The sequence below is a fragment of the Arachis ipaensis genome, chromosome B05 (genome assembly GCF_000816755.2).
Source record: "Arachis ipaensis cultivar K30076 chromosome B05, Araip1.1, whole genome shotgun sequence".
NCBI classification, from domain to species: domain Eukaryota; kingdom Viridiplantae; phylum Streptophyta; class Magnoliopsida; order Fabales; family Fabaceae; genus Arachis; species Arachis ipaensis.
Window position 1 is genome coordinate 28,862,888 of NC_029789.2, and position 14,007 is coordinate 28,876,894.

At 35.3% G+C, this 14,007-nt stretch overlaps 2 protein-coding genes across 2 annotated transcripts in view; one reads left to right on the plus strand and one right to left on the minus strand.

Moving 5' to 3' along the window:
- Nucleotides 1-6,585, plus strand: part of LOC107640483 — a 96,341-nt gene extending 89,756 nt beyond the window's left edge. The window contains exon 3 of the transcript XR_002362693.1: nt 6,420-6,585. The gene's annotated coding sequence lies outside the window, so the exon portion shown is untranslated. The remainder of the gene's footprint in view (nt 1-6,419) is intronic.
- LOC107640480 (auxin response factor 10-like) lies at nt 5,030-6,315 on the minus strand. The gene is made up of 2 exons (XM_016343999.1): nt 6,190-6,315; nt 5,030-5,362 (listed from the first exon to the last, which is right to left on the minus strand). Exons 1-2 carry the CDS (start codon nt 6,313-6,315, stop codon nt 5,030-5,032), a joined length of 459 nt encoding a protein of 152 aa, XP_016199485.1.

Consider the following 14,007-nt stretch of genomic DNA (forward strand, 5'->3'; position numbering starts at 1 on the left):
AGTTTCACATTGTCAATATATTACTTTATAGAAAAATTTTAATTTCGTTTTTCCAATTACCTTATAAGTTGACATAGCCGTAATTAACAAAATATTTAACAAGAATTTACCAGAATAGTAAATTATTTTTTATTGATGAAATTTATGAAACTTTCACGGAAGGAAGAACTAATGATTAAATAAAATGGCTATTCCATTTTTTTTGAACTCGTCGTATCTCACTCAGTGAAAATGGCTCAGACCAAATAGGAGTATTGAACATAACATATATTTATTGGAGATTGAAAAATCAATTATATTTATTTATTTTATTTTATTCTTGATATACTTTATATTTATTTTTCACTGGGACTTTTCATTTTTTTTTTCAGTTTGGCTTTTTTTTTTCGGTTTTGAGCTTGACTTTTTTAAAACATTGTTGAAATAATTCTTTGCTTCTTGTAATTTTTATTATTATCTAATAACTCATATATTATGGACTTCAAAAACCATAAGCCCTTTAAAGTAGTATAGCAGAAGTCCAAAACTAATGTCAAAAAAATATTTTATATTTAAAGGTAATTATGTCGCATTTAAAGGGTTTATTGCAACATAAATTCCACAAGGCCCAGGCCAGGAGTCAAGGTAATTATGTCGTATAAAGATCTATAATTTGGTTCATCGGTCATAAAGCAACTCACTTCAAACCAAATTATTAACTCACATTCTATGCGTCAATATTACAAGAAGAAATACTAGGCGTTCCATTAACCTCAATTGTATCGGCGCAGGCTAAAATCCATCGAAGCTTACTTTAGAGTTACGTTGGAAGTTCTTTCCATTTTCATGCAACGCTCCCTTTTCCATGCATTTTCATGTTAAGCCATTTTTGTAAACAATAAATATTGACCAAGTGCAGCATTGGAATTTAGAGTGTGTAAAATACGTGTCGTTCTTTGTGGGGGAAGGTAAGAGCTTAAGGTGTTTGATTAATTTTTAAAGAATATGATATGGCATGTGATTTTCTGAAGGTTCAAAAAATCGGATCAGTCATCGAATTGTCCTAATTATAAATTTACTGACTTATTAGTTTAAACAGTTAACTGTGGTTCAATAAAAAAATTATTTTAAAATAAAATAATAAAAAAGAATCAACAACAAAAATTAAATACCAACAACAAATACCAAATTATAAACACCATTACTAAATACTAAAAACAGAACTTAACAGAACTAAAAATAAAAAAGAATTAGCAACAAAAATTACTAAATACCAAAAGCTAGCAGCTCTCAAAGAATCCTAATTAAAAATATCATTACCAATACCACAACAGACTGAACAGCAGCTAAGAATCAAGAACAATTAGGAACAAAAATTAAAAAGCAGTAACAGGTAATCATCTTGAACCAGAAATCAATAAATATATCAATTAAAATTCAAAAACAACATACTCACTTCCTTAGAAATTAAAAAAAACAGCAACAGAGTAATAAATTTATTTTTAACAACATAAAATCAACAATTTAATTTCAATCCACATTTAGAAATCAATAAATCACTAAACAAAATATAAAAGTAAGACCTGAAGAAGTGAAAAATCCTGTAAAACTGTAAGCAATGCCACTAACTTCCGATGGAGAAAACAGCAACAAACAGATGATGGCAAACGGTGAGATAATGGCGAGCGGAGAGACGACGGCAACAAACAAATGACGAGCAGCTCCAACCTTCAACCAGACGATGTGCTGAGCTACAAGAGAGTGGCTGGGCTCGAGACAGAGAAAAGAAGGAGACCACAGAAGTGCCAACAATAATGGACGGCAACGGTAAAACCCTAATTTTTTATTAGAACTTAAAACCCTAATTTTTTTGAACTTTCAAACTTTGCTTTTCAATTATAAATGTCACCAAGAAAGTCTTGGGAAAGGAGAGGTGGGTGAAGGTGACACATATACACGTTGGTTTCTTTTTTTTTTTTTAAGTTCAAAACGACAACATTTATAAGAATCTGTCGGTTTTTGATTCAGTTTAACCGATCAGTTACTATCGGTTCAACAATTTTTACAGTTTTTGTTTGAATAATTTTACATATTGAATCAGATTATTTTTTTGTCGATTTTTAATTGAATCAGTTCGATCAACCGGTCCAATTTTTAGAATATTGGTCTCCTCTAGACCACCGTCAATATATAATTGTATTGACCAAGTGCATCATTGGAATTTGGAGCGTGTAAAATACGTGTCATTCTTTGTGGGGAAGGTGAAAGGTAAGGTGCTTGATTAATTTTTAAAGAATACATGACAATAGGGCATGTGATTTTCTACTGAAGGCCACTGTCAATAATTGTAGAATTTAGAAAAAGACAGGATTTACACGCTATCAATGATAAACTACTAAAAATAGAATCCAATGACTTATGCAGGAAGGTAGACTTCAGAATCTACGCACTACAATGATGAAGACTTGAGAATTTGGTTTTATAATTTGGTGTTTAATTACCTTTTATTTAATTTATTTTTATAATAAATTTTAAATGATTAATAATTATTTATTTTTATATTTTAAAATTAAATATTAATTTTAATAATTTTTAATAAATTTAATAAATATTTTTAAGTACCATAATAATTATCTTAGAATTTATGTAATATAATGATGAACGGCCAAAAACAAATTAATGAAAGATTACATTAAGAATTAAATATTTTTTTTAATGTCCAAAAAAAAAGTTAGAACAAGAAAAATAAATCTAGAAACAAAAACAAAATTAGCAACAAGGCAGTGTAATAAGGTCACGGCGGAGAACATCACACAATTCCGACCAAGACTCCAATTATTCAGTGAATTATTATGAATTCAATATTTTAATGTTTTCAAAAACCCATTTGATTAGTTAGAAAAAGAATGTGTTTGATACATTTACATGTATTTACATTATTATTACAGATTCACATAATACATATAGAAGAATAATAATGAGAAGGGGAGAAGAAAAAAAAGAAAAAAAAAGTGAAAGAGTATAATATATTTTACATAATACAAATAAAAGAACAAGACAATTGTTAAAAGACTAATAATTTTTATTAATATTAGTTAATATTTTATTTTTATATTATTAAAATTTATAATTTTATTTATAATTTTTGTATTTAAATTGCCTAAAAATATAAATTAAAAAAAGGAAATTCACTCTTTTATTTTTGAATTTTATGTCTAAAATTTAGACACCATATAAAACACCAAACTTTAAATTGCATGAAGTTAAAAGTTTTTGTCGTGCTGCAGGCTTTTGCTATTGTTAATAAGATCTAAGAACGTCTAACGTTAGTTTCCAACCAAAGTATCTGGTCATAGTTTGGGGAAAATAATACTGATATTACAAATTTATATTATATTTTACTATTAATTCGAAATTAAAACTGTTACCAATTGTTATCGAAAGTTAAATATACAGATTGATGGCAAATTATTGTATACGCATAATTTATTTTTTAATTGAATTATAAAATATATGGTAAATAAATTAGCAAGTTATTTTTTCCATGATACAGAAGATAATATATAATATAAACAAAATAAAAAAAATTAAATTTTACACATATCCCATTTTGGACACGTTGTTTTTAGTAGGAAAATTATTTTAGTTCACTATTTTTTGCCAATTGATTAAAAAATTTTGCTAGAATATCTGGACCAACAAAATATAGGTAATGTGTCAAACGTAATGATATTCCCTTAATATATTTTCATCCATTGACACATTCAAAAATTTTAAGCAATAGAAACAAATATGTAGCATATAAAAATAATAAAAAAATCTTATGAACATATTAAAATATAAAAATAAATGACATTAAAATATTAAATATTAAATGTTAAACTATATATGTGTTCATATACTTTATTTTTTATATTTTTTTAAAATATTAGTGGAAACACTTACTTCCATATATATAGGCTATAGCATAGATCGGTCCCTATTTCCATTCACCATTCTAGAAAATTTTAATCCATGAAATATTTAACTTAATTTTTATTTATTTTTAAAAGTTAATAATTAAGAAAACTACACAAATTAAAAGGAGGTCCTTATCCTACCCGCACCTCATATATAACACATATTTTTTAAAAATTAGGTATATATATAGTGAAAAAAGTAAGAATTGAATCCACAATCTCCCTTGTGTAATGACTTACAATAAGTGAATAACCACTAAACTAGTTAGTTAATTTAATAATTTAGAGCATTAGTTTTTTTAATTTTTTATTTTATTAATATGTATAAAATTCAAAATGATTGAATTTTATATCCACTTTGAAAAAATTTAATATTTCTGCGGGTAGGGTAGGATAGGGTTTAGAATTTTATGGTACGGATAGGGTTAGGATTGAGAAATTCTCAACCCGCAGGTAAGATTAGGATAGGGTCTAAACCCTACCCTACCCTACCTTACCCGTTACCAGCCTTAGGGTCAGCCGTCAGTGTATTAGAAAATTAGAGGTGAATCTAATAATTATGTTGAATTATAAGTTAGTCTAAAACCCTTGAAAAAATAATAATATAAGTTGATTAAACAAGGTTATAATTATTTTTGGATGAAAATATTTTATAACAAAACCTTGATTTTTCGTTTTTAAATTTAACAAATGTTGTTATAACTTTTGCATTATCAATTTTACCAATTTTTTAGATTATCATTTTATTTTTATATTCACAATGTTCATTCTCACCTCCACATTTTAAATTCTGAATTTTTATTATATATCCCAAATCTTTCAAAAAATGAAAATTAATAAATAATTTTAACACTAAGAAAGATTGACTATTGTTATTCAAATATCAATTTTTATTATTCGTGCCCTCTCTAAGCAAAACATATCAAAGAAACAAAAAATCAATCGTTCTTCATCTTCTCCAATTACCCCTTTGAAGCAAAGCAGTAAAAAATTCAAATCAAAACCCTAGGTTCTTCGTATTAATATTAGCCAGCACCAATACCACCCTTCTTGGCCCTCCTAATCCCAACACAAAGGTCACCATTTTGGGCTCAGAGGAAAACAATGGAGTCACCGGCAATAAGCTTCTTGTGGTTAACGAAATTGCTCCAACCAGTAGTCAAAAGGTACCTCCTTGGCGTGCCTTTATAAATGTGTCTGAACTTCCAACACTGCCCATACACGTCTTTTGCGATTATGGTCTGAATCGGAGGCTCTGTGGAGTAATCAAGCCTTGGAAAAATGGTTACGGCACAGTAACGAGGCACAGAGAAACCGCCGCCATTGTTGGCATCGGATTGTGTTAGAGTCTTTGCAAAAGAAGCAGGCTTTTCACCATTATTATTATTCTTGTCCAAGAAACTATTACGGCAGCGGCGAAGAACCTAAGATTTTGGTTTGGGATTTTAACTGCTTTGCTTTAAAGGGGTAATTGGAAAAGATGAAGAACGATTGATTTTTTATTTCTTTCATATGTTTTGTTTAGAGGAGCACAAATAATTAGAGAAATTTGAGTAGACGAAGAAATTTTGATTTTTTATTTTTTTAATATATTCTTGTTTTGTTGTTTAAATTATTTGAAATTATAAAATTAAGATTAATTGAATTCTAAAATTTCGTTAATTTAAAAGGATATTTTTGTCTAATCAAATAGGGTGTAATAGTAAAAGTGGTGATATAATATATATTTAAAAAAACAAAAATTAAATATTGATGTGGAAAATAAATTTCACGTGACTTGTTATTATTTGTCCATATTTTAAACATATCGGTACGTATGAATTTATCATCGTACCGTAGCAAACACCTTTATTAAAGTGACCTCCTTAAAAAATTTATTAAATATTACTAATGTGTCTCTTTTGGCAAATTAAGCACCATGTTGAAGGCAACCATAGTATCACCCTGGAATAATAATGACCAAGTCAACCACAACCACAAGTCAATGCGCGCGAAACCCTCATCTCTCTCACTCTCATGTCTCATCTTCTCCCCTCAGTCTCAGTCTTTCCACCATCCCTCTTTTTTATCTTTATATAATGTATGTGCTCAAAACTCCTCATTCCTCAGTTTCAAACCACAAAAATATAAAATAAGACTCAATATGAAGAGACATCTTCTGACATTGTTATTCTTCTTTCTCCTTCTTGACTCATCTCTTTCAGCACCGCTGGGAGAATTCGTCGGTAAAGAAATCGGTGACAAATTTAACACCATCGCCAGCAGTCCCAACCGCAAGAAAGTCACGATTGACGCTCTCGATAAAGTACGCGATCCCGCACTCAACCATATAACGAAGAACACACAGGTAGGTGCTTCGCCGAAGAAGATCATCCATGGCCTCGGCCACCAGATTGGCCAGGTGCTTCTTGGATTTGCATGCATGTTCCTCTTGTTCTTGTACTAAGCTAGTTGTTTTACCGCTACGTGTGACTGTCAGTGTGTCAATGTTTTTTATTTCTTCGTCTTCGTCAAAGTCTTTACCTCTTTGCCGTCTTGCCACATCTTTATCAATGCTACTAGGTATGCATTAAGGGTGTATGGTGTATGTGGTTGGAGGATTAATAAAATTTTTAATTTCCAGGGATCTTTGGAAATATTTTATTTCTATGATTAGTTCAAAGTTTAAAATATTATTTTTAGGTAAGTTTTATTCTTAAGAATCAAAAGATCATGATTTTAATTTTCATTCTCCTCTTGAATATATTTAATTCCTACTAAAATATAATTCGGATTAAAAAAAAGACTAAATTTTTATCCTTGCTAATTTAACTCGAATCCTCTCTTTCACTTCTCCCTTTTTTTTTTCATTTCACGCTGAAAAATCTTAGCAGAGACATCTTTTTTAAATTCATAGAGGCTCCACCTACCAACGTCAACTTCGTCGCATTCGCATTACTAATGCGCACCTATTTTGGAAGGAAGATTCATCTCCATTTCTTTTTAACTCTGAAACTAATTTGACCCTTTTAATTAGTTGATTATTAATTGGTTTAGTTCCAAATTTATACCATAGTAACTTTGTTATAAATCATAATCATTTTCATACATTCTAGTTGAAATACAGTTTTTTATTTTAAATATATGTCTTTAAATTACGGCTTAAAATACAGTTTTTTATTTTAATTTTTTAGGATATTTTTGTTAGGCCTATAATCTGCCCTAATATTATTATTATTGTATAAAAGGTAATAATAATAATAATAATAATAATAATAATAATAAACAACAGTATAAAAGGTAAGATTGCAAGAAGGATAATTTGTCACATTTACTAAATTTTACTATTTGCAAACTGGCCCTTAAATTTTTTACTATCTTCATTTATTTCTTGGTCCATCAAGATCCAGGTTATACTTTCTTCACCTAAGAAAGTTCCATAGACTCATAGTAGAACTAGTCTATGTATATTATATGTCGGAAGCGATTCCCATACGTCACTGTACGGGGCGAAACGTGATATTCCATTGATTTGAACCGCTAACATATAATATCAATTAATGTGAATGATCAAGATTTTAATAGATTACTTATAGTAATTTAAAATTAAATATTTTGTATATATAATAATCTAAATTTCTTTAACATTTTACGATTCTGATGTCAAATTATACTATATTTTTGTAAAAAAATAGTTTTCTTTAATTTTATCTGTGTCAACAAAAAATTTAAAATTTCTCGATTTTTTTAAAAATAGATCCGAGTTAAATAGCAATGATTTGAAATATTTTATACTATTTCAAAAATTTAAGTTCTCAATTGTATAAATATGTAAAATATCGAATTTTTAATCCTAATAAAGAAAAGAAAAATGGATACTCAATTTTAAAGTGAATAAATAGAATTCTATACTCGACCTCATAAATACATGTAAATACATATAGAATTCTGTAAAAAGTTGTATTTGATGAAATCGTATGAGTGTACATCAAAAGTAGGAGCTCACGGTGGATTTGCAACAGGTTTATACACAAGCTGGTAATGTCGCCGATGTCCGCTTGCAATGAAAAGTTGGGAAGCCTAGCTATTTTTACAGGTTAGCGGAGCCAAGTTATCAGTTGGGCCAAGTTTTGTGTGATTTAGATTAGTTTCCTAAAGATGGGCCTAGAGTGAAACAAAATATGGAAATCATGAAATAAATTAAAACTTATGGCCAACAAAAAAAAAATTTATGGTACCAGTGATCAGTATTCAGTACTCAGATGGTGTTGTAATTGGCAAATTTTACGATAACTAAATTGAAAATAAGGAATATTCGTAAAATTAAAATAAGATAATTTGTTAAACAAATTAAACAGTTAATTTTTATGGGAAGAAAAATACGGTGGGGTAAACCCAAAATTCACATTAATTTGGGTTGGGAGCTACTCGATAACCAACTGTTACGGTAGGTAACTGGAGATTGATGGGCTGGATGGCGTTGGTTGGCCCAATCGTCTGAGGGAGGAAGCCTTTGAGAGGACGTGACTTTTTGTGACCTTTTGGTTCTGACAGTTACGTCTAATCAAGCGTTGTGTCCGTTAGGGATGTGCGTAGGGATTGATGGTCTTGGTAACGGTGCATTTTCATTAATGACTGCCCCGTTTTTACCATTGTGTCCCTAACGTACTTATAAATACTTTCCCTCTCTTTCATTGTTTCGTTTATGCGATTTTTCAAATTTTCCCTTCATTCGTTCGTGCTGCATTGTTGCATCTTCGAAGGCTTTCGTTTTCTCCAACCCTCATTTTCGGATAAAGGTTAGTTCTTTTTGTAACATGCTTTTCTATTTGCATGCCTTTATTTTGTAGATAGGTTGGTTTGTAGACTTCAGTTCCGTATTTCCTCCTTTAGAGACCGTGTTTTTGATTTTCCTTTTCTTTTTCCCTTGTAGGTTTTTTGTTACCTTTTTAAGAAAAAGAAATGGCTTCCGTAGATATTCTTTCTCAGTGGGTTGATGTCACGGTCCTAGGGGAAGAACCCTCGGTCGATACTGAGTTTATCACCAACCTTCGCACTCACCACATAATTTGTACTTCTGAGGATGACGAGCCGAAGTATGAATTGATAGTCCCGGGTCCTGAAGACCGGGTTTGCTTTGGGAGGGTCAATGAGGCGGCCCCTCATTTTTTCTTTATGTATGAGTGTATGATCACCCGTTTGGGTGTTTTTCTTCCTTTTTCAAACTTTGAGATATCTGTTTTGCATCATTGCCGAGTTGCCCCTACCCAGCTTCACCCCAACTCTTGGGGTTTTTTGAAAATTTATCAATTTATTAGCCAAGCTTTGGAGTTTCCGACTTCTTTGAAGATTTTTTTCTATATCTTCCATATGACCAAACCCTTCAGTGGGCTGAACAATAAGCAACAGTGGGTGTCTTTCCGAGCCATACAGGGTCGGAGAGTTTTTACCCTTTTTGACGAATCCTTCAATGACTTTAAAAATTATTTTTTCAAAGTTCAAGCTGTAGAGGGTCACCACCCCTTTTTTCTGGATGATAATTGTTCTCCCCGCTTTCCTTTGTACTGGCTGGAGGCCTCCCCCTGCGAGAAATATGGTCTGGATGACCTGGATGAGGTAGAAGCAGCTATTGTGGGGTTCCTCTGAGAAGTGTGGGGGAGGGCCCCATACTTGGACACAAAAAAGTTTCTCCAGGGGTCTCCGACCTTTGTCCAGGCACAGCTAGGTAGCTTTTATTTGTTTGTTAGATTTCTGACTTGTCTGACTGACCTTTCCAACTTGTCTAATCTATTCGTTATTGTCTTTTCAGAGATGGCAAAGACAAACGCTCAGGAGTCTTACCAGAGAGTTCAGAAGGCTAAAGCGAGGTCTCGCGCCAGGACTGGTGGCGGCAGGGCGGTTATCCCTCCTCCTCCTCCTCCTCGGAACGTTGGGACTCCCTCTCAGCCCATTGTGATTTCTTCTTCAGCTTTTTCTCAGCCACTCCCCTCCGCCCGATCTTCTCTTGAGCCAGAGAAGAAGAAGCGCAAGGCTTTAGAGTCTGGCTCTTCTGGTGAGGTTACGGCGGATGCTCTTGCATTCGTCCGAAAGAACATCTATCCCCATGCTCGTATAAGCATGGATGATGTTTCTGTTCGGCGCCACCTTACCACTCTGGTTGAGGAGAGCCTCAAGGCGGCGGGGGTTTGTGGCAAACTCTTAGATATTTTTGAGAAGGCTCCTCTCAGCTCTTTAGGGATGACCTCGAGGGTCAAGGAGTTGGAAGGAAGGCTTCTTTTATATCAAGAGCAGGAGAGGGAGTTGAAGGAGGAAGTCGCCAAGTTGAAGGAGGAGAGGGATAGCCTCCGGGAGAAGGAGAAGAAATTGCAAGCCCAATGCAACATGGAGGTGGGCTTGAGGAAGACAGCACAAGACAGCTACCAAGTTTATTTAACGATCTTGTGTCTGTGAAGAATGAGCTGCTGAATTCTCAGAGGGCTTATACCGAGTTGGAGGACTCTATTGCTGATGGGGCTGAGGAGGCTTGGAGGATCTTTAGGGAGCAGGTCGGAGTCATTGCTCCTGGCTTGGACCTTTCCCCTTTAGATCCTGATAAAGTTGTCATTGATGGTGCCATTGTGGATCCCCTTGTCCCCGAGATTATTTCCGAGTCAGAATTGAAGACTCGGGGGCAGAGAATTATAGAGTCCCCTCCTCGCCCTAAGGATGCTCCGAGTTCTTCTACAGTTCCTCCGACTTCCTCTTCGTCTCCTATGGCTGCCTCTCTTTCCGGTCCTGGGGCCTCTGGTGGTGGTGATTTGTCTACTTCTCTTGCAAAAAAGTAATTTGTTGGCTATTTGGGGGCCCGGCCTGTGGGTCCCCTCTTCTTTTTTTTTTAAACTCTTTATTTATTTTTGGCAGTGTTTGAACAATTTTTTGGCCTTTTAAGGCCGTAAACAAAACACTTTATAATACCCTTTTTAAGCTAAAAAATAAGTACCCCTTTTTTGGATAAGGGTTTAAGTTACCTTATGCGTGCATGCTTTTCTGATTTGCGATTTTTTCGAGTTCCCCTTGATTTTTTCTGAAAGAACCTTTTCTTTGGCTTGTCTGCCTTTCTGAACCTTTTCGTTTTAAGGATCTTTAGGACAGCCTTTTAATCTTTTCTTGGGTTTTTTCCTATCTCTCTTTTGTTATTCCTAGTACTCAATTTCGTTTCATTGAGCTTTTCTGACTTAGGCTACTTTCGTGATTCATTTTTGTGTTACTCGGTTTCTCGTTCCGACTTATGAGTCGGGATGTTTCCGAGTTTATTATGATCAACTTCTATAACCTCTTTACACCGACTTGTACCTCGTCGTTTTATCCTGACGACCATCTAGGTCGGTTCATGGGATTTTTACGTTTTGTCGAGCTTAAGTCAGCGCGTTTCGTCGAAAGGAAGAGAAAGCAACAAAAAAAAAAGGAATTTATAAGAGATATTTGTAAGATGAAAAGATCTTTATTAATTGGGGAGGTACTTCATTGCTACTAAGGGTTTTTGACAGTCTATTTCCCTTAGCCCCTACTATGATGCCTCGTTAAAAACCCTTCTCCAGAAAAAACCCTTTGGTTTTGGGAAAAAATCATGAAGTTGGGAAAAGAGTACATCAGGGGGTAGAGTTCGCTTTTAGCTATAGTACCTTTTCATATTACAAGCATGCCACGACCTTGGTAACTCGGTGCCGTCCAGGTCGGTCACTTTATAATAGCCTTTTCCTAAGATCTCATTGATTTTGTATGGTCCCTTCCAATTTGCAGCGAGCTTTCCTTCTCCTGATTTGTTGACTCCAATGTCATTTCTGATCAAGACCAAGTCACTTAGGGTAAATGTTCTTCGGATGAATTTTTTGTTGTATCTTGTAGCCATCCTTTGCTTCAACGCTGCTTCTCTTATCTGGGCTTCTTCTCGGACTTCGGGGAGCAAGTCGAGCTCCTCTTTGTGCCCCTGTATATTTCCGATCTCGTTATGGAGAATCACTCTTGGGCTTTGCTCGTTGACTTCTATTGGGATCATGGCTTCTACCCCATAAACTAGTCGGAAGGGTGTTTCTCCAGTGGCAGATTGGGGGGTCGTCCTATAGGCCCATAGCACTTGTGGGAGCTCTTCAGCCCAGGCTCCTTTTGCATCTTGTAGCCTTTTCTTTAGCCCTACTAGTATGACTTTGTTGGCTGCCTTGGCTTGCCCATTGGCTTGCGGGTGTTCCACCGAGGTGAACTGGTGCTTAATTTTCATACTGGCTACTAGGCTTCTAAAGGTAGAGTCGGTGAACTGGGTTTTATTATCTGTAGTAATGGAATAGGGTATCCCATACCTTGTGATGATATTTTTGTAGAGGAACCTCCGACTTCTTTGTGCGGTGATGGTGGCCAATGGTTCTGCTTCTATCCACTTTATGAAATAATCTATTCCCACGATCAGGTATCTGACTTGTCCTGGCGCCTGGGGAAAAGGACCTAACAAATCCATTCCCCATTTTGCAAAGGGCCATGGAGAAGTGATACTGATGAGTTCCTTCGGGGGAGCCATGTGGAAATTTGCATGCATCTGACATGGCTGGCATTTTTTCACAAATTCTGTGGCATCTTTCTGCAAGGTCGGCCAGTAGAATCTAGCTCGGATCACTTTCCTGGCTAATGACTTTGCCCCAAGATGATTTCCGCAGATCCCACTATGGACTTCTTCTAACACCTCGGTGGTTTTTGAGGTCGGTACGCACTTTAACAATGGTGTCGATATCCCCCTCCTGTAGAGAATATTTTTCACCAAGGTGTAGTATTGTGCTTCCCTACGGATTTTCTTAGCCTCTTTCTCCTCCTTAGGGAGGATGTCGAATTTCATATATTCGACCAAGGGGTTCATCCATCCAAGGTTTAATCCGACTATCTCAAGGACCTCTTGTTTGTCTTCTACTTTTACCACGGAGGGTTCTTGGAGAGTTTCTTGGATCAGGCTTCTGTTATTCCCTCCTGGCTTGGTACTTGCTAACTTGGATAGGGCGTCTGCTCTGCTATTTAGATCCCGAGTTATGTGTTTGACCTCGATTTCTGCAAAGTGCCCAAGGTGCTCCAGAGTTTTTTCCAAGTACCTTTTCATATTTGGGTCCTTTGCCTGATACTCTCCACTTATCTGGGAGGTCACCACTTGCGAGTCGCTGTATATCATCACTTTTGTAGCACCGACTTCTTCCACCAGCTTCAATCCAGCAATCAAGGCTTCATACTCTGCCTGATTATTTGAAGCTGAGAATTCAAATTTGAGGGAAACCTCTATTTGGGTCCCTCTTTCGTCCACCAATATTATGCCTGCACCGCTTCCTGTTTTGTTCGAGGATCCATCTACATAGAGTTTCCATGTAGTGGGTTTTTCCTCTTGGTCTCCCGCGTATTCTGCAATGAAGTCGGTGAGGCACTGGGCTTTAATCGCCGTCCGAGTTTCATACTTCAAGTCAAACTCGGAGAGTTCTATTGCCCACTGAACCATTCTCCCTGCAACATCCGTCTTTTGGAGGATTTGCTTCATGGGTTGGTTCGTGCGAACTCTTATTGTATGAGCTTGAAAGTAAGGCCGTAGCCTTCGTGAGGCTATTACCAAGGAGTAGGCAAACTTCTCTAGTTTGTGGTACCTTAGCTCAGGGCCTTGTAGAACTTTACTGATGAAATATACTGGGTGCTGTCCGACCTCGTCTTCTCTTATCAGGGCCGACGAGACGGCCTTGTCTGCTACAGATAAGTATAGGACGAGGTCTTCCCCAGCTATAGGTCGGGTCAGAATAGGAGGTTGGCTCAAGAATCTTTTGAACTCTTGGAACGCCTCCTTGCATTCCGGAGTCCATTCGAATTGACATCCCTTTCTCAATAAGGAGAATAGTGGAAGGGATTTTAGTGCTGATCCTGCCAAGAATCTGGAGAGGGCTGCAAGTCGGCCATTCAGCTGCTGGACCTCTCTTAAACAGGTCAGGCTTTTCATCTCCAGGATAGCTCTACACTTGTCGGGATTAGCTTCAATCCCTCTTTGTGTTAGCATAAACCCTAGGAATTTTCCTGCCTCTACCGTGAAGGCACACTTTGA

Bases quoted from the DNA above. Each gene is read 5' to 3' on its own strand.
- LOC107640480 (XM_016343999.1), bottom strand. From the start codon at position 6,315: ATGGATGATCTTCTTCGGCGAAGCACCTACCTGTGTGTTCTTCGTTAT. The intron at 5,363-6,189 runs GTTAAATTTGTC...CCAAAATCTTAG, and splicing joins TTGGGACTGCTGGCGATGGT to GTTCTTCGCCGCTGCCGTAA.